At 52.7% G+C, this 19,011-nt stretch overlaps 3 protein-coding genes across 3 annotated transcripts; all 3 read right to left on the bottom strand.

Annotated features, from left to right (window-relative positions):
• Nucleotides 1-4,467: 4,467 nt before the first annotated feature.
• LOC144245953 (inositol 1,4,5-trisphosphate receptor-interacting protein-like 1) lies at nucleotides 4,468-5,889 on the bottom strand. Its single transcript, XM_077781650.2, has one exon. It carries the CDS (start codon nucleotides 5,887-5,889, stop codon nucleotides 4,468-4,470), a length of 1,422 nt encoding a protein of 473 aa, XP_077637776.2.
• Nucleotides 5,890-9,203: 3,314 nt separating this feature from the next.
• Nucleotides 9,204-11,560, bottom strand: LOC146768245 (inositol 1,4,5-trisphosphate receptor-interacting protein-like 1). The gene has a single exon (XM_085561276.1). The coding sequence runs from the start codon at nucleotides 11,558-11,560 to the stop codon at nucleotides 10,139-10,141; it is 1,422 nt and encodes a 473-aa protein (XP_085417402.1). The 3' UTR covers nucleotides 9,204-10,138.
• Nucleotides 11,561-16,006: 4,446 nt separating this feature from the next.
• LOC144245939 (inositol 1,4,5-trisphosphate receptor-interacting protein-like 1) lies at nucleotides 16,007-17,428 on the bottom strand. Its single transcript, XM_077781553.2, has one exon. It carries the CDS (start codon nucleotides 17,426-17,428, stop codon nucleotides 16,007-16,009), a length of 1,422 nt encoding a protein of 473 aa, XP_077637679.2.
• Nucleotides 17,429-19,011: the final 1,583 nt, after the last annotated feature.

Genomic DNA, 19,011 nt, shown 5'->3' with positions numbered 1-19,011 from the left:
GGTCTGCAGGAGGATGGAGAGAAGGCCTTGATGGGGAGTGGGGAGGCAGGCAGCTGCCAATGGGAGCAGCAGGGACATGAATCCCAGTGATCTGAGGGCAGCAAGAACAGGGCCCCAGACAGCTGGGGGCAGGAAGGCCTGTCCCACTGGCCCAGCAGCAGCAGCAGCAGCAGCAGCACTGTACCGTGGCCAAGGCTCTGCCATGAGGGGCTCTCCCTCCATGCAGAGGGAGAACCCAGCCAGGGGTGCAGCGTTTCTAACCCCGCCCCTTGTCCCCAGCACGGCCTCCCTGCCACGCGTGTGCACTCACCGCTTGCCCAAGGAATCCAGGGCCACTGTTACCTGCTGGGGCCTTTTTGTACCTGCCCCCACTGTGACACGTCCCCCACGATGTCACAACTGCCGCAGCACATCACAACCCAGCCAAGTCGATTCTTTGTCCCCAGCCCAGCTCAGCCCCTCCAAGTAGCCCTGGTGTAATGGTTAAGGCTGCTTTTGAGTGAACCTTCTTCAAAGAGCTTCCCTTGGTCTTTCTTTGGTCTTTCTTACCAGCTGCCTCCATCGGCAGTCTCACAGATATCCGTGGTGGAAGGCACCCTTGGGATCACTGCGTCTAAGCCTTGACTCCACCCTGGTTGAATTACCCTTAAATCTCTGCATCTCCGAGGTTGAAAAAGTCCTTGAAGATCATACAGTTCTACTACAAACTTAACACTGCCTACTCCACCAATCAGCCAGGTCTCCAAATGCCACATGCCCAGGACTTCTAAAGCTTTCTGAGGGTGGTGACTCAGCCGTTGTCCTAGGCAGCCTGTTCCCAAGCTTGATATCCGTTTTGTTGAAGGAATATTTCCTGCAGATCCAATCTAAATCTCCTGTGGCACAGCTGGAGAAACTTTCCTCTGGTCATACTGTTTCTTCCCTGGGCGAATAGAATTCATTAATGGATCTGCTTGCTAGCACTTGTAACACTTGTGACACTGGTGGAATTGCGGAAGGTGAGAGTAGGCAGAAACAGTATGGAAAGACAATCAGCAGAACAAAAGGACATGCAGATATGACCAAAAAAGAGACAATGAGATAGAGAGAACAAAAAAAGGAGTGAAAGGCCCAGCCTCTTACACTCCTAAGAAGCCCCGTTAAGAGATTGTTTTCTATGCAAAGCTGCAGCGTTTTTTAATTCTTCCACTCATCCTACCTTTCCCTACTGGCCCTTCTTTGTGGAAATCAGTTGCTGCCTTTACTTTCAGGGTGCTTTGATTCCTACCTATCTAATTACTCTCTGAAAAAAATCTATTTCATACATGTCAGACCTGAAGAAAGATTTTGGGCCAGAAACTTGTCCTCCGTTCTCAGCTGTGCCTGTGTTGGCCTACCTACCCCTGCTGTCCCTTTTTCCCGGTAATTTTGCAAGAACCAAAGCTGTGCAATACCCATCCAACACTGGTGAAGCTTTATCGGTTCTGAAAGGTGCTTATTATTCATAGAGATCCCCTCTGCTATTTCCACATGGAAGGAGAGACAGCCAGCATAAGACACCAGTATTACTATGGCCATGCAGGGGGGGCTATTGGTTGTTGCTTCTTGCTGGGCTGGCACTTTCCTCTGCACACTTGTCAGCACCCTAGGGACCCAAGGCAGGCTGGCCACGCTTCTCACAGCCACCAAAGACTCTGGCCCCAGAGCAGTTTGCCCCTCAGGGTGGCCCGGGGCTGGCTGCCTGTCCCCGGCCAGCTGCGCCTGGGCCGCTGCCTCAGCCGTGAGGGATGCAGAGCCGCGAGAGCCCGTGGCTCTCTGCTGGGCCGCACAGCTGAGCTCCCAGCTCCAGCTGGCAGGGCCTCAGCGCCCAGCCTGTGCCCTCCCGCCCCGACAGCCATGCCAGGCCCTGCTTGCTGCCCTGATGGTGGCACTCCCGGCCCCCAGCGCTCTCCAAGGGCTTCTCCTGGGGCACCTTCCTGCAGCCTCTCAGAGCCTGCACAAAACCCAGCAGAGGCCTGCGCTAGGGCTGCTTACAAGGGCCTGGAGGGACAGCACCAGGGGCAGCGGCTTCCCACTGACAGAGGGCAGGGTTAGGCTGGAGATGTGCAAGAAAGTGTGCCTCTGAGGCTGGTGACAACCTGGGCCACGCTGCCCATGGAAGCTGTGGCTGCCCAGTCCCTGGCAGTGTTCCAGGTCAGGTTGCATGGGGCTTGCTGCAATGTGGCCTGGTGCTGCAAGGTGTCCCTGCCATTGGCAGCAGGCTTGCAACAAGACAATGTCTAGGGACCCTTCCAAGCGGAGCCATGCTGTGATTCTGGGATCAGAGGGGGGTCAGGGGCACGTGGCCTTAATTGCTGATTAGAACCAATTCAGCACTGTTATTTTGGTTGATTTTGCAGAGACTGTTCACAAGCCCAGATTCCCATCGGGTGACATTTACCAATACTATAGGTGTGGCTGAGATCAAGAAAGTCTCGCATGCTCCAGATTCTGCAAAACTGCCTTTTATTGAAACAAGAGCACAGCAGATCCTTGCTTGCTCGTCATGCATGCGCTAACTATGGAGCATTACTACGCATCCAAACAGATCTATTAAATACTCAATTGATATTGTTCCACTGTCATATTCATCATGATGATTTTTTCATTCTATAACATTCCACATATTTGATAAACATTTAATTCTAAACATATTGTATAAAATTACTGTTTTGTAGTAAATACAATATGGGTGTGTATAATACATATTGTATACATATAACTGTACTATCAAAATCTTGCCTCCGAAAAATTCAGTAACTACAGAGTATGAATAGGTGTCACAAGAGCCACAAATGACTCTGACATAATAGTGACATCATATACTTGCTATTTCTTTTTATAAAATAATATGATAATTTTAAAGATATTGTATTAAATTACTGTTTTGTAGTAAATACAATATGTGTATGTATAATACATATTTTATAAATATATCTGCATCATCAAAATCTCGCCTCTGATAAATGCAGTAACCACAGAGGATTAATATGTGTCACAACAGCCACAAATAACTGTGGCATAATAGTGACATCCTATACTTGCTATTTCTTTTTTTAAGATAACGTGATCATTTCTAAACTATCGCTATAATATGTATCTATTAAAACACATCTGTTAGTAAAAATATTTGTATCAATATATACACACTATAGTTATATAGACAGATATCTATCTGTCTATGCATCCCATCCATTCCTGTCTTTGTCATGGAGCTACAAGCTGGTTCTCTGCCACCAGCTGCAAGCCCCGCAAGCACACGCATCCAAAGGAGGCCAGCAAGGCTGGTGAAGGCTTGGGAGCACAAGCCCTGTGAGGAACAGAGCTGGAGTTGTTTAGCCTGGAGAAATGGAGACTCAGAGACAACCTTGTCACTCCCTCCAACTACGGGAAAGGTGGTTGTAGTGAGGTGGGGGTTGGTGTCTCTCTCCAGGCAGCAAGTGACAGAACAAGAGGACACAGTGTTTAGCTGTGCCGCACTCCTGCCCCAGATCCCTGGTCTCTCTAGCCCCGTCTAGCTGTTCCTGGGGCGAGAGTGGGCGGTGGAGGCACCCTGCGCTGCTCCCGGATGGGGTTTAGAGGGTGCCTTCGTGGGTCCCTGGGCGGCGCAGGCAAGCCTCGTTGGTGAGGAAAGAAAGGGCGGATCCAGCTGGGGGCTAAGTCCACTTTATTCGGGCCAACGGGCCAAACATGCAGGAACAATGCCAGCCAACTGGAACCCCGAGAGGGGTCTGACACTGGGCTATAAACCTTTGGGGAGGGGTAAACCTTTAGGGAGGGATATTGGTGATCCAATGAGGTGAGGGGAAGGGAGTGGCTCCAGGATGGGGTGATCTGACTTGGTCCAATGGGGGGAGGATATGGGAGGGGCCCCAGGCCCTCGTCCAATCACTCGGTGCCCTGAGCAGAAGCTTCTAGGTGGAGGGGAAGGAACACCGAGTGACGGGCAAGGCACCTGGGAGGAGACAGGGGAATGACTTTGCACTTTCCAAGATGATGGACAAATACTGGAAAGGCGGGAAGGGAGGACCAGGCGGGAAAACAGGGAACAAACCAAGTGATAATAGGGGTGTACAGGGGCAAACCAATGGATAATACAGAAATATTAAAACATATAAATTGCACAACTCCACATAGCTGTGCCAAGGGGAATTTAGGTTGGACGTTCGGAAAAATATTCTTACTGGAAGAGTGGTAAAGTACTGGAATGGTTTGCCTGGGGGAACTGGTGGAGTCACCATCCCTGGATGTGTTTAAAAAAAGGTTGGATATGGCACGCAGGGTCATGGTAATAGCTAAGGTGGTGTTAGGCCATGGGTTGGACTCGATGGTCTTAAATGTCCCTTCCAACCTAGTGATTCTGTGATTCTCTAATGCTGTGATTCTACGTGCCCCGCTAGCAGCGGCCAGAGGCCGGCACTCTTGCCAGGCGACGGCACAGATCAAGGCCTAGGGGTGGGCAGCCAGATCCTGTGGCAGGCCGTGGAACAGGTTGGATGGCCTAGCCCTTTGTGTATCTGGGGGCAAGCGGAACTCCTCCGGAAGCCTCTGGTTGCCCACTGTGAAATGCTCCAGGGGTTTGCCTTCCAGAGATAAGTGCAGCTGCTCCAGAGCATCCGACAGTTGCAGCAGAAAATGTCTCCTGTGCCTCTGCGACGCCGGTACGGTGCTCAGCAGGCGCGTGACATTGGTCTTGATGGAAGGGATGGAAAGGGCCTTGCGCGCAAGAACACGGACAAGGAGCTGCAGGCATTTAAGGTGTGAGTCGTCCTGGGGAGCCGGCCTGGCCATGCGCCTCAAGAACTTTGTCTCTGCCACGCTGTAGGTCTCGGGCCACGTTGTGCTTGGGGTGTGGGCCCCTCGATGCTGGCTGCTGATAAAGATGTCTGAGGCGTGTTGCTGCACCCCAAACAGCACCTTAACCTGGAAGCTTTCTTGGCTGTTGCTCAGCCTGAGCTTGCAAGAGCGTTTGGAGGGCAGCAGCTCTAAACGCCAACTGCGTGACTGGGGCAAAAGACGCCAGTTTTCTTCCACCAGCGCGCAGAACCACTGGACAGTTTTCTCCACGTCGAGGTAGGAGCCGGTGCACAGCGTGTCTAGGAGGTTGGGCTGGCGAGTCCTCCTCCTAATCACGTCAGGGTGGTGCTGGAAGCACAGCATGTTCGTGCCCTGGTAATCCCTGGGGCAGCTGCACTCCAGCTCCACAAGGACACGGAAATTCCTGCCAGGCTTCTGCTGGTCAGTGTCACGCTCCAGGTGGAAGATGTGGCCTTGGGGAGGAGTCAGGGGTACAAGCACCCGGTACACAACTTCCTCCTCACGGGCGGCCCAACCTTCAAAGGCACTGCCAAAACCAATGGCTTGTTGCAGCACCGGGTAGAAAGTCCCACTCAAGGCACGCCCGAGGAAAGTTGTGAAATTGTCTATCAGGGCCACCGTCCTGTTGCAGCCTGTCTGCAGGTCCTCTACAGGCCCCTGTATGTGCTCCTCTAGAAGCCATCTCACATCATACACGCATGTCTCGTCCTCTACCTCCTTCTCCTGTTCCGTCTCCTCCTTGCCACCGAACTCTGCCCCACGACTTCTTGTCCTCCGCATAAACCATGCTGCCAAGAGAAGAACCAAGAGCCCAGCAAATGCCCAGACCTGCCAGGGCTGCAAGGCAGACCAGAGCAGGTCTCTCCAGGATGCGCCACTCTGCATCAGCGCCAGCAGCTCCACCTCCCGCTCCAGCCGAATCCTCTCCTCTTCCTGGAACTTTGCACGCAGCTCCATTTCCCGATGCGTCACCTCATCCAAAACATCACCCACGGGCTGCGGGTACTGGACTACACGCAGCAAGAGCAGGAGCCACAACACGCAGAAATCCATGGTCTGCAGGAGGATGGAGAGAAGGCCTTGATGGGGAGTGGGGAGGCAGGCAGCTGCCAGTGGGAGTAGCAGGGACACGAATCCCAGTGATCGGTGGGCAGCAAGAACAGGGCCCCAGACAGCTGGGGGCAGGAAGGCCTGTCCCACTGGCCCAGCAGCAGCAGCAGCAGCAGCACTGTACCGTGGCCAAGGCTCTGCCATGAGGGGCTCTCCCTCCATGCAGAGGGAGAACCCAGCCAGGGGTGCAGCGTTTCTAACCCCGCCCCTTGTCCCCAGCACGGCCTCCCTGCCACGCATGTGCACTCACCGCTTGCCCAAGGAATCCAGGGCCACTGTTACCTGCTGGGGCCTTTTTGTACCTGCCCCCACTGTGACACGTCCCCCACGATGTCACAACTGCCACAGCACATCACAACCCAGCCAAGTCGATTCTTTGTCCCCAGCCCAGCTCAGCGCCTCCAAGTAGCCCTGGTGTAATGGTTAAGGCTGCTTTTGAGTGAACCTTCTTCAAAGAGCTTCCCTTGGTCTTTCTTTGGTCTTTCTTACCAGCTGCCTCCATCGGCAGTCTCACAGATATCCGTGGTGGAAGGCACCCTTGGGATCACTGCGTCTAAGCCTTGACTCCACCCTGGTTGAATTACCCTTAAATCTCTGCATCTCCGAGGTTGAAAAAGTCCTTGAAGATCATACAGTTCTACTACAAACTTAACACTGCCTACTCCACCAATCAGCCAGGTCTCCAAATGCCACATGCCCAGGACTTCTAAAGCTTTCTGAGGGTGGTGACTCAGCCGTTGTCCTGGGCAGCCTGTTCCCAAGCTTGATATCCGTTTTGTTGAAGGAATATTTCCTGCAGATCCAATCTAAATCTCCTGTGGCACAGCTGGAGAAACTTTCCTCTGGTCATACTGTTTCTTCCCTGGGCGAATAGAATTCATTAATGGATCTGCTTGCTAGCACTTGTAACACTTGTGACACTGGTGGAATTGCGGAAGGTGAGAGTAGGCAGAAACAGTATGGAAAGACAATCAGCAGAACAAAAGGACATGCAGATATGACCAAAAAAGAGACAATGAGATAGAGAGAACAAAAAAAGGAGTGAAAGGCCCAGCCTCTTACACTCCTAAGAAGCCCCATTAAGAGATTGTTTTCTATGCAAAGCTGCAGCGTTTTTTAATTCTTCCTCTCATCCTACCTTTCCCTACTGGCCCTTCTTTGTGGAAATCAGTTGCTGCCTTTACTTTCAGGGTGCTTTGATTCCTACCTATCTAATTACTCTCTGAAAAAAATCTATTTCATACATGTCAGACCTGAAGAAAGATTTTGGGCCAGAAACTTGTCCTCCGTTCTCAGCTGTGCCTGTGTTGGCCTACCTACCCCTGCTGTCCCTTTTTCCCGGTAATTTTGCAAGAACCAAAGCTGTGCAATACCCATCCAACACTGGTGAAGCTTTATCGGTTCTGAAAGGTGCTTATTATTCATAGAGATCCCCTCTGCTATTTCCCCATGGAAGGAGAGACAGCCAGCGTAAGACACCAGTATTACTATGGCCATGCAGGGGGGGCTATTGGTTGTTGCTTCTTCCTGGGCTGGCGCTTTCCTCTGCACACTTGTCAGCACCCTAGGGGCCCAAGGCAGGCTGGCCACGCTTCTCACAGCCACCAAAGACTCTGGCCCCAGAGCAGTTTGCCCCTCAGGGTGGCCCGGGGCTGGCTGCCTGTCCCCGGCCAGCTGCGCCTGGGCCGCTGCCTCAGCCGTGAGGGATGCAGAGCCGCGAGAGCCCGTGGCTCTCTGCTGGGCCGCATAGCTGAGCTCCCAGCTCCAGCTGGCAGGGCCTCAGCACCCAGCCTGTGCCCTCCCGCCCCGACGGCCATGCCAGGCCCTGCTTGCTGCCCTGATGGTGGCACTCCCGGCCCCCAGCGCTCTCCAAGGGCTTCTCCTGGGGCACCTTCCTGCAGCCTCTCAGAGCCTGCACAAAACCCAGCAGAGGCCTGCGCTAGGGCTGCTTACAAGGGCCTGGAGGGACAGCACCAGGGGCAGCGGCTTCCCACTGACAGAGGGCAGGGTTAGGCTGGAGATGTGCAAGAAAGTGTGCCTCTGAGGCTGGTGACAACCTGGGCCACGCTGCCCATGGAAGCTGTGGCTGCCCAGTCCCTGGCAGTGTTCCAGGTCAGGTTGCATGGGGCTTGCTGCAATGTGGCCTGGTGCTGCAAGGTGTCCCTGCCCTTGGCAGCAGGCTTGCAACAAGACAATGTCTAGGGGCCCTTCCAAGCGGAGCCATGCTGTGATTCTGGGATCAGAGGGGGGTCAGGGGCACGTGGCCTTAATTGCTGATTAGAACCAATTCAGCACTGTTAGTTTGGTTGCGTTCGCAGAGACTGTTCACAAGCCCAGATTCCCATCGGGTGACATTTACCAATACTATAGGTGTGGCTGAGAGCAAGAAAGTCTCGCATGCTCCAGATTCTGCAAAAGTGCCTTTTATTGAAACAAGAGCACAGCAGATCCTTGCTTGCTCGTCATGCATGCGCTAACTATGGAGCATTACTACGCATCCAAACAGATCCATTAAATACTCAATTGATATTGTTCCACTGTCATATTCATCATGATGATTTTTTAATTATATAACATTCCACATATTTGATAAACATTTAATTCTAAAGATATTGTATTAAATTACTGTTTTGTAGTAAATACAATATGTGTATGTATAATACATATTTTATAAATATATCTGCATCATCAAAATCTCGCCTCTGATAAATGCAGTAACCACAGAGGATTAATATGTGTCACAACAGCCACAAATAACTGTGGCATAATAGTGACATCCTATACTTGCTATTTCTTTTTTTAAGATAACGTGATCATTTCTAAACTATCGCTATAATATGTATCTATTAAAACACATCTGTTAGTAAAAATATTTGTATCAATATATACACACTATAGTTATATAGACAGATATCTATCTGTCTATGCATCCCATCCATTCCTGTCTTTGTCATGGAGCTACAAGCTGGTTCTCTGCCACCAGCTGCAAGCCCCGCAAGCACACGCATCCAAAGGAGGCCAGCAAGGCTGGTGAAGGCTTGGGAGCACAAGCCCTGTGAGGAACAGAGCTGGAGTTGTTTAGCCTGGAGAAATGGAGACTCAGAGACAACCTTGTCACTCCCTCCAACTACGGGAAAGGTGGTTGTAGTGAGGTGGGGGTTGGTGTCTCTCTCCAGGCAGCAAGTGACAGAACAAGAGGACACAGTGTTTAGCTGTGCCGCGCTCCTGCCCCAGATCCCTGGTCTCTCTAGCCCCGGCTAGCTCTTCCTGGGGCGAGAGTGGGCGGTGGAGGCACCCTGCGCTGCTCCCGGATGGGGCTTAGAGGGTGCCTTCGTGGGTCCCTGGGCGGCGCAGGCAAGCCTCGTTGGTGAGGAAAGAAAGGGCGGATCCAGCTGGGGGCTAAGTCCACTTTATTCGGGCCAACGGGCCAAACATGCAGGAACAGTGCCAGCCAACTGGAACCCCGAGAGGGGTCTGACACTGGGCTATAAACCTTTGGGGAGGGGTAAACCTTTAGGGAGGGATATTGGTGATCCAATGAGGTGAGGGGAAGGGAGTGGCTCCAGGATGGGGTGATCTGACTTGGTCCAATGGGGGGAGGATATGGGAGGGGCCCCAGGCCCTCGTCCAATCACTCGGTGCCCTGAGCAGAAGCTTCTAGGTGGAGGGGAAGGAACACCGAGTGACGGGCAAGGCACCTGGGAGGAGACAGGGGAATGACTTTGCACTTTCCAGGATGATGGACAAATACTGGAAAGGCGGGAAGGGAGGACCAGGCGGGAAAACAGGGAACAAACCAAGTGATAATAGGGGTGTACAGGGGCAAACCAATGGATAATACAGAAATATTAAAACATATAAATTGCACAACTCCACATAGCTGTGCCAAGGGGAATTTAGGTTGGACGTTAGGAAAAATATTCTTCCTGGAAGAGTGGTAAAGTACTGGAATGGTTTGCCTGGGGGAACTGGTGGAGTCACCATCCCTGGATGTGTTTAAAAAAAGGTTGGATATGGCACGCAGGGTCATGGTAATAGCTAAGGTGGTGTTAGGCCATGGGTTGGACTCGATGGTCTTAAATGTCCCTTCCAACCTAGTGATTCTGTGATTCTCTAATGCTGTGATTCTACGTGCCCCGCTAGCAGCGGCCAGAGGCCGGCACTCTTGCCAGGCGACGGCACAGATCAAGGCCTAGGGGTGGGCAGCCAGATCCTGTGGCAGGCCGTGGAACAGGTTGGATGGCCTAGCCCTTTGTGTATCTGGGGGCAAGCGGAACTCCTCCGGAAGCCTCTGGTTGCCCACTGTGAAATGCTCCAGGGGTTTGCCTTCCAGAGATAAGTGCAGCTGCTCCAGAGCATCCGACAGTTGCAGCAGAAAATGTCTCCTGTGCCTCTGCGACGCCGGTACGGTGCTCAGCAGGCGCGTGACATTGGTCTTGATGGAAGGGATGGAAAGGGCCTTGCGCGCAAGAACACGGGCAAGGAGCTGCAGGCATTTAAGGTGTGAGTCGTCCTGGGGAGCCGGCCTGGCCATGCGCCTCAAGAACTTTGTCTCTGCCACGCTGTAGGTCTCGGGCCACGTTGTGCTTGGGGTGTGGGCCCCTCGATGCTGGCTGCTGATAAAGATGTCTGAGGCGTGTTGCTGCACCCCAAACAGCACCTTAACCTGGAAGCTTTCTTGGCTGTTGCTCAGCCTGAGCTTGCAAGAGCGTTTGGAGGGCAGCAGCTCTAAACGCCAACTGCGTGACTGGGGTAAAAGACGCCAGTTTTCTTCCACCAGCGCGCAGAACCACTGGACGGTTTTCTCCACGTCGAGGTAGGAGCCGGTGCACAGCGTGTCTAGGAGGTTGGGCTGGCGAGTCTTCCTACTAATCACGTCAGGGTGGTGCTGGAAGCACAGCATGTTCGTGCCCTGGTAATCCCTGGGGCAGCTGCACTCCAGCTCCACAAGGACACGGAAATTCCTGCCAGGCTTCTGCTGGTCAGTGTCACGCTCCAGGTGGAAGATGTGGCCTTGGGGAGGAGTCAGGGGTACAAGCACCCGGTACACAACTTCCTCCTCACGGGCGGCCCAACCTTCAAAGGCACTGCCAAAACCAATGGCTTGTTGCAGCACCGGGTAGAAAGTCCCACTCAAGGCACGCCCGAGGAAAGTTGTGAAATTGTCTATCAGGGCCACCGTCCTGTTGCAGCCTGTCTGCAGGTCCTCTACAGGCCCCTGTATGTGCTCCTCTAGAAGCCATCTCACATCATACACGCATGTCTCGCCCTCTACCTCCTTCTCCTGTTCCGTCTCCTCCTTGCCACCGAACTCTGCCCCACGACTTCTTGTCCTCCGCATAAACCATGCTGCCAAGAGAAGAACCAAGAGCCCAGCAAATGCCCAGACCTGCCAGGGCTGCAAGGCAGACCAGAGCAGGTCTCTCCAGGATGCGCCACTCTGCATCAGCGCCAGCAGCTCCACCTCCCGCTCCAGCCGAATCCTCTCCTCTTCCTGGAACTTTGCACGCAGCTCCATTTCCCGATGCATCACCTCATCCAAAACATCACCCACGGGCTGCGGGTACTGGACTACACGCAGCAAGAGCAGGAACCACAACACGCAGAAATCCATGGTCTGCAGGAGGATGGAGAGAAGGCCTTGATGGGGAGTGGGGAGGGAGGCGGCTGCCAGTGGGAGCAGCAGGGACACGAATCCCAGTGATCGGAGGGCAGCAAGAACAGGGCCCCAGACAGCTGGGGGCAGGAAGGCCTGTCCCACTGGCCCAGCAGCAGCAGCAGCAGCAGCAGCACTGTACCGTGGCCAAGGCTCTGCCATGAGGGGCTCTCCCTCCATGCAGAGGGAGAAACCAGCCAGGGGTGCAGCGTTTCTAATCCCGCCCCTTGTCCCCAGCACGGCCTCCCTGCCACGCGTGTGCACTCACCGCTTGCCCAAGGAATCCGGGGCCACTGTTACCTGCTGGGGCCTTTTTGTACCTGCCCCCACTGTGACACGTCCCCCACGATGTCACAACTGCCACAGCACATCACAACCCAGCCAACTCGATGCTTTGTCCCCAGCCCAGCTCAGCCCCTCTAAGTAGCCCTGGTGTAATGGTTAAGGCTGCTTTTGAGTGAACCTTCTTCAAAGAGCTTCCCTTGGTCTTTCTTTGGTCTTTCTTACCAGCTGCCTCCATCGGCAGTCTCACAGATATCCATGGTGGAAGGCACCCTTGGGATCACTGCGTCTAAGCCTTGACTCCACCCTGGTTGAATTACCCTTAAATCTCTGCATCTCCGAGGTTGAAAAAGTCCTTGAAGATCATACAGTTCTACTCCACCAATCAGCCAGGTCTCCAAATGCCACATGCCCAGGACTTCTAAAGCTTTCTGAGGGTGGTGACTCAGCCGTTGTCCTAGGCAGCCTGTTCCCAAGCTTGATATCCGTTTTGTTGAAGGAATATTTCCTGCAGATCCAATCTAAATCTCCTGTGGCACAGCTGGAGAAACTTTCCTCTGGTCATATTGTTTCTTCCCTGGGCGAATAGAATTCATTAATGGATCTGCTTGCTAGCACTTGTAACACTTGTGACACTGGTGGAATTGCGGAAGGTGAGAGTAGGCAGAAACAGTATGGAAAGACAATCAGCAGAACAAAAGGACATGCAGATATGACCAAAAAAGAGACAATGAGATAGAGAGAACAAAAAAAGGAGTGAAAGGCCCAGCCTCTTACACTCCTAAGAAGCCCCGTTAAGAGATTGTTTTCTATGCAAAGCTGCAGCATTTTTTAATTCTTCCTCTCATCCTACCTTTCCCTACTGGCCCTTCTTTGTGGAAATCAGTTGCTGCCTTTACTTTCAGGGTGCTTTGATTCCTACCTATCTAATTACTCTCTGAAAAAAATCTATTTCATACATGTCAGACCTGAAGAAAGATTTTGGGCCAGAAACTTGTCCTCTGTTCTCAGCTGTGCCTGTGTTGGCCTACCTACCCCTGCTGTCCCTTTTTCCCGGTAATTTTGCAAGAACCAAAGCTGTGCAATACCCATCCAACACTGGTGAAGCTTTATCGGTTCTGAAAGGTGCTTATTATTCATAGAGATCCCCTCTGCTATTTCCCCATGGAAGGAGAGACAGCCAGCGTAAGACACCAGTATTACTATGGCCATGCAGGGGGGGCTATTGGTTGTTGCTTCTTCCTGGGCTGGCGCTTTCCTCTGCACACTTGTCAGCACCCTAGGGGCCCAAGGCAGGCTGGCCACGCTTCTCACAGCCACCAAAGACTCTGGCCCCAGAGCAGTTTGCCCCTCAGGGTGGCCCGGGGCTGGCTGCCTGTCCCCGGCCAGCTGCGCCTGGGCCGCTGCCTCAGCCGTGAGGGATGCAGAGCCGCGAGAGCCCGTGGCTCTCTGCTGGGCCGCACAGCTGAGCTCCCAGCTCCAGCTGGCAGGGCCTCAGCACCCAGCCTGTGCCCTCCCGCCCCGACGGCCATGCCAGGCCCTGCTTGCTGCCCTGATGGTGGCACTCCCGGCCCCCAGCGCTCTCCAAGGGCTTCTCCTGGGGCACCTTCCTGCAGCCTCTCAGAGCCTGCACAAAACCCAGCAGAGGCCTGCGCTAGGGCTGCTTACAAGGGCCTGGAGGGTCAGCACCAGGGGCAGCGGCTTCCCACTGACAGAGGGCAGGGTTAGGCTGGAGATGTGCAAGAAAGTGTGCCTCTGAGGCTGGTGACAACCTGGGCCACGCTGCCCATGGAAGCTGTGGCTGCCCAGTCCCTGGCAGTGTTCCAGGTCAGGTTGCATGGGGCTTGCTGCAATGTGGCCTGGTGCTGCAAGGTGTCCCTGCCCTTGGCAGCAGGCTTGCAACAAGACAATGTCTAGGGGCCCTTCCAAGCGGAGCCATGCTGTGATTCTGGGATCAGAGGGGGGTCAGGGGCACGTGGCCTTAATTGCTGATTAGAACCAATTCAGCACTGTTAGTTTGGTTGCGTTCGCAGAGACTGTTCACAAGCCCAGATTCCCATCGGGTGACATTTACCAATACTATAGGTGTGGCTGAGATCAAGAAAGTCTCGCATGCTCCAGATTCTGCAAAAGTGCCTTTTATTGAAACAAGAGCACAGCAGATCCTTGCTTGCTCGTCATGCATGCGCTAACTATGGAGCATTACTACGCATCCAAACAGATCTATTAAATACTCAATTGATATTGTTCCACTGTCATATTCATCATGATGATTTTTTCATTCTATAACATTCCACATATTTAATAAACATTTAATTCTAAACATATTGTATAAAATTACTGTTTTGTAGTAAATATAATATGTGTGTGTATAATACATATTGAATACATATAAGTGTACGATCAAAATCTTGCCTCCGAAAAATTCAGTAACTACAGAGTATGAATATGTGTCACAAGAGCCACAAATGACTCTGACATAATAGTGACATCATATACTTGCTATTTCTTTTTATAAAATAATATGATAATTTTAAAGATATTGTATTAAATTACTGTTTTGTAGTAAATACAATATGTGTATGTATAATACATATTTTATAAATATAGCTGCATCATCAAAATCTTGCCTCTGATAAATGCAGTAACCACAGAGTATTAATATGTGTCACAATAGCCACAAATAACTGTGGCATAATAGTGACATCCTATACTTGCTACTTCTTTTTTTAAGATAAGGTGATCATTTCTAAACTATCACTATAATATGTATCTATTAAAACACATCTGTTAGTAAAAATATTTGTATCAATATATACACACTATAGTTATATAGACAGATATCTATCTGTCTATGCATCCCATTCATTCCTGTCTTTGTCATGGAGCTACAAGCTGGTTCTCTGCCACCAGCTGCAAGCCCCGCAAGCACACGCATCCAAAGGAGGCCAGCAAGGCTGGTGAAGGCTTGGGAGCACAAGCCCTGTGAGGAACAGAGCTGGAGTTGTTTAGCCTGGAGAAATGGAGACTCAGAGACAACCTTGTCACTCCCTCCAACTACGGGAAAGGTGGTTGTAGTGAGGTGGGGGTTGGTGTCTCTCTCCAGGCAGCAAGTGACAGAACAAGAGGACACAGTGTTTAGCTGTGCCGCGCTCCTGCCCCAGATCCCTGGTCTCTCTAGCCCCGGCTAGCTCTTCCTGGGGCGAGAGTGGTCGGTGGAGGCACCCTGCGCTGCTCCCGGATGGGGTTTAGAGGGTGCCTTCGTGGGTCCCTGGGCGGCGCAGGCAAGCCTCGTTGGTGAGGAAAGAAAGGGCGGATCCAGCTGGGGGCTAAGTCCACTTTATTCGGGCCAACGGGCCAAACATGCAGGAACAGTGCCAGCCAACTGGAACCCCGAGAGGGGTCTGACACTGGGCTATAAACCTTTGGGGAGGGGTAAACCTTTAGGGAGGGATATCGGTGATCCAATGAGGTGAGGGGAAGGGAGTGGCTCCAGGATGGGGTGATCTGACTTGGTCCAATGTGGGGAGGATATGGGAGGGGCCCCAGGCCCTCGTCCAATCACTCGGTGCCCTGAGCAGAAGCTTCTAGGTGGAGGGGAAGGAACACCGAGTGACGGGCAAGGCACCTGGGAGGAGACAGGGGAATGACTTTGCACTTTCCAGGATGATGGACAAATACTGGAAAGGCGGGAAGGGAGGACCAGGCGGGAAAACAGGGAACAAACCAAGTGATAATAGGGGTGTACAGGGGCAAACCAATGGATAATACAGAAATATTAAAACATATAAATTGCACAACTCCACATAGCTGTGCCAAGGGGAATTTAGGTTGGACGTTAGGAAAAATATTCTTCCTGGAAGAGTGGTAAAGTACTGGAATGGTTTGCCTGGGGGAACTGGTGGAGTCACCATCCCTGGATGTGTTTAAAAAAAGGTTGGATATGGCACGCAGGGTCATGGTAATAGCTAAGGTGGTGTTAGGCCATGGGTTGGACTCGATGGTCTTAAATGTCCCTTCCAACCTAGTGATTCTGTGATTCTCTAATGCTGTGATTCTACGTGCCCCGCTAGCAGCGGCCAGAGGCCGGCACTCTTGCCAGGCGACGGCACAGATCAAGGCCTAGGGGTGGGCAGCCAGATCCTGTGGCAGGCCGTGGAACAGGTTGGATGGCCTAGCCCTTTGTGTATCTGGGGGCAAGCGGAACTCCTCCGGAAGCCTCTGGTTGCCCACTGTGAAATGCTCCAGGGGTTTGCCTTCCAGAGATAAGTGCAGCTGCTCCAGAGCATCCGACAGTTGCAGCAGAAAATGTCTCCTGTGCCTCTGCGACGCCGGTACGGTGCTCAGCAGGCGCGTGACATTGGTCTTGATGGAAGGGATGGAAAGGGCCTTGCGCGCAAGAACGCAGGCAAGGAGCTGCAGGCATTTAAGGTGTGAGTCGTCCTGGGGAGCCGGCCTGGCCATGCGCCTCAAGAACTTTGTCTCTGCCACGCTGTAGGTCTCGGGCCACGTTGTGCTTGGGGTGTGGGCCCCTCGATGCTGGCTGCTGATAAAGATGTCTGAGGCGTGTTGCTGCACCCCAAACAGCACCTTAACCTGGAAGCTTTCTTGGCTGTTGCTCAGCCTGAGCTTGCAAGAGCGTTTGGAGGGCAGCAGCTCTAAACGCCAACTGCGTGACTGGGGTAAAAGACGCCAGTTTTCTTCCACCAGCGCGCAGAACCACTGGACGGTTTTCTCCACGTCGAGGTAGGAGCCGGTGCACAGCGTGTCTAGGAGGTTGGGCTGGCGAGTCCTCCTCCTAATCACGTCAGGGTGGTGCTGGAAGCACAGCATGTTCGTGCCCTGGTAATCCCTGGGGCAGCTGCACTCCAGCTCCACAAGGACACGGAAATTCCTGCCAGGCTTCTGCTGGTCAGTGTCACGCTCCAGGTGGAAGATGTGGCCTTGGGGAGGAGTCAGGGGTACAAGCACCCGGTACACAACTTCCTCCTCACGGGCGGCCCAACCTTCAAAGGCACTGCCAAAACCAATGGCTTGTTGCAGCACCGGGTAGAAAGTCCCACTCAAGGCACGCCCGAGGAAAGTTGTGAAATTGTCTATCAGGGCCACCGTCCTGTTGCAGCCTGTCTGCAGGTCCTCTACAGGCCCCTGTATGTGCTCCTCTAGAAGCCATCTCACATCATACACGCATGTCTCGCCCTCTACCTCCTTCTCCTGTTCCGTCTCCTCCTTGCCACCGAACTCTGCCCCACGACTTCTTGTCCTCCGCATAAACCATGCTGCCAAGAGAAGAACCAAGAGCCCAGCAAATGCCCAGACCTGCCAGGGCTGCAAGGCAGACCAGAGCAGGTCTCTCCAGGATGCGCCACTCTGCATCAGCGCCAGCAGCTCCACCTCCCGCTCCAGCCGAATCCTCTCCTCTTCCTGGAACTTTGCACGCAGCTCCATTTCCCGATGCATCACCTCATCCAAAACATCACCCACGGGCTGCGGGTACTGGACTACACGCAGCAAGAGCAGGAACCACAACACGCAGAAATCCATGGTCTGCAGGAGGATGGAGAGAAGGCCTTGATGGGGAGTGGGGAGGGAGGCGGCTGCCAGTGGGAGCAGCAGGGACACGAATCCCAGTGATCGGAGGGCAGCAAGAACAGGGCCCCAGACAGCTGGGGGCAGGAAGGCCTGTCCCACTGGCCCAGAAGCAGCAGCAGCAGCAGCAGCACTGTACCGTGGCCAAGGCTCTGCCATGAGGGGCTCTCCCTCCATGCAGAGGGAGAAACCAGCCAGGGGTGCAGCGTTTCTAATCCCGCCCCTTGTCCCCAGCACGGCCTCCCTGCCACGCGTGTGCACTCACCGCTTGCCCAAGGAATCCGGGGCCACTGTTACCTGCTGGGGCCTTTTTGTACCTGCCCCCACTGTGACACGTCCCCCACAATGTCACAACTGCCAGAGCACATCACAACCCAGCCAACTCGATGCTTTGTCCCCAGCCCAGCTCAGCCCCTCTAAGTAGCCCTGGTGTAATGGTTAAGGCTGCTTTTGAGTGAACCTTCTTCAAAGAGCTTCCCTTGGTCTTTCTTTGGTCTTTCTTACCAGCTGCCTCCATCGGCAGTCTCACAGATATCCATGGTGGAAGGCACCCTTGGGATCACTGCGTCTAAGCCTTGACTCCACCCTGGTTGAATTACCCTTAAATCTCTGCATCTCCGAGGTTGAAAAAGTCCTTGAAGATCATACAGTTCTACTCCACCAATCAGCCAGGTCTCCAAATGCCACATGCCCAGGACTTCTAAAGCTTTCTGAGGGTGGTGACTCAGCCGTTGTCCTAGGCAGCCTGTTCCCAAGCTTGATATCCGTTTTGTTGAAGGAATATTTCCTGCAGATCCAATCTAAATCTCCTGTGGCACAGCTGGAGAAACTTTCCTCTGGTCATATTGTTTCTTCCCTGGGCGAATAGAATTCATTAATGGATCTGCTTGCTAGCACTTGTAACACTTGTGACACTGGTGGAATTGCGGAAGGTGAGAGTAGGCAGAAACAGTATGGAAAGACAATCAGCAGAACAAAAGGACATGCAGATATGACCAAAAAAGAGACAATGAGATAGAGAGAACAAAAAAAGGAGTGAAAGGCCCAGCCTCTTACACTCCTAAGAAGCCCCGTTAAGAGATTGTTTTCTATGCAAAGCTGCAGCGTTTTTTAATTCTTCCTCTCATCCTACCTTTCCCTACTGGCCCTTCTTTGTGGAAATCAGTTGCTGCCTTTACTTTCAGGGTGCTTTGATTCCTACCTATCTAATTACTCTCTGAAAAAAATCTATTTCATACATGTCAGACCTGAAGAAAGATTTTGGGCCAGAAACTTGTCCTCCGTTCTCAGCTGTGCCTGTGTTGGCCTACCTACCCCTGCTGTCCCTTTTTCCCGGTAATTTTGCAAGAACCAAAGCTGTGCAATACCCATCCAACACTGGTGAAGCTTTATCGGTTCTGAAAGGTGCTTATTATTCATAGAGATCCCCTCTGCTATTTCCCCATGGAAGGAGAGACAGCCAGCATAAGACACCAGTATTACTATGGCCATGCAGGGGGGGCTATTGGTTGTTGCTTCTTGCTGGGCTGGCACTTTCC

The sequence above is a fragment of the Lonchura striata genome, chromosome 2 (genome assembly GCF_050655825.1).
Source record: "Lonchura striata isolate lonStrDom1 chromosome 2, ASM5065582v1, whole genome shotgun sequence".
Taxonomy (NCBI): domain Eukaryota; kingdom Metazoa; phylum Chordata; class Aves; order Passeriformes; family Estrildidae; genus Lonchura; species Lonchura striata.
Note: the sequence above shows the minus strand (reverse complement) of the source record. Positions and strands in the feature narration are given on the sequence as shown.

Coding starts and splice junctions, on each gene's coding strand:
- LOC144245939 (XM_077781553.2), bottom strand. CDS start 17,428: ATGGATTTCTGCGTGTTGTGGTTCCTGCTCTTGCTGCGTGTAGTCCAG.
- LOC146768245 (XM_085561276.1), bottom strand. CDS start 11,560: ATGGATTTCTGCGTGTTGTGGTTCCTGCTCTTGCTGCGTGTAGTCCAG.
- LOC144245953 (XM_077781650.2), bottom strand. CDS start 5,889: ATGGATTTCTGCGTGTTGTGGCTCCTGCTCTTGCTGCGTGTAGTCCAG.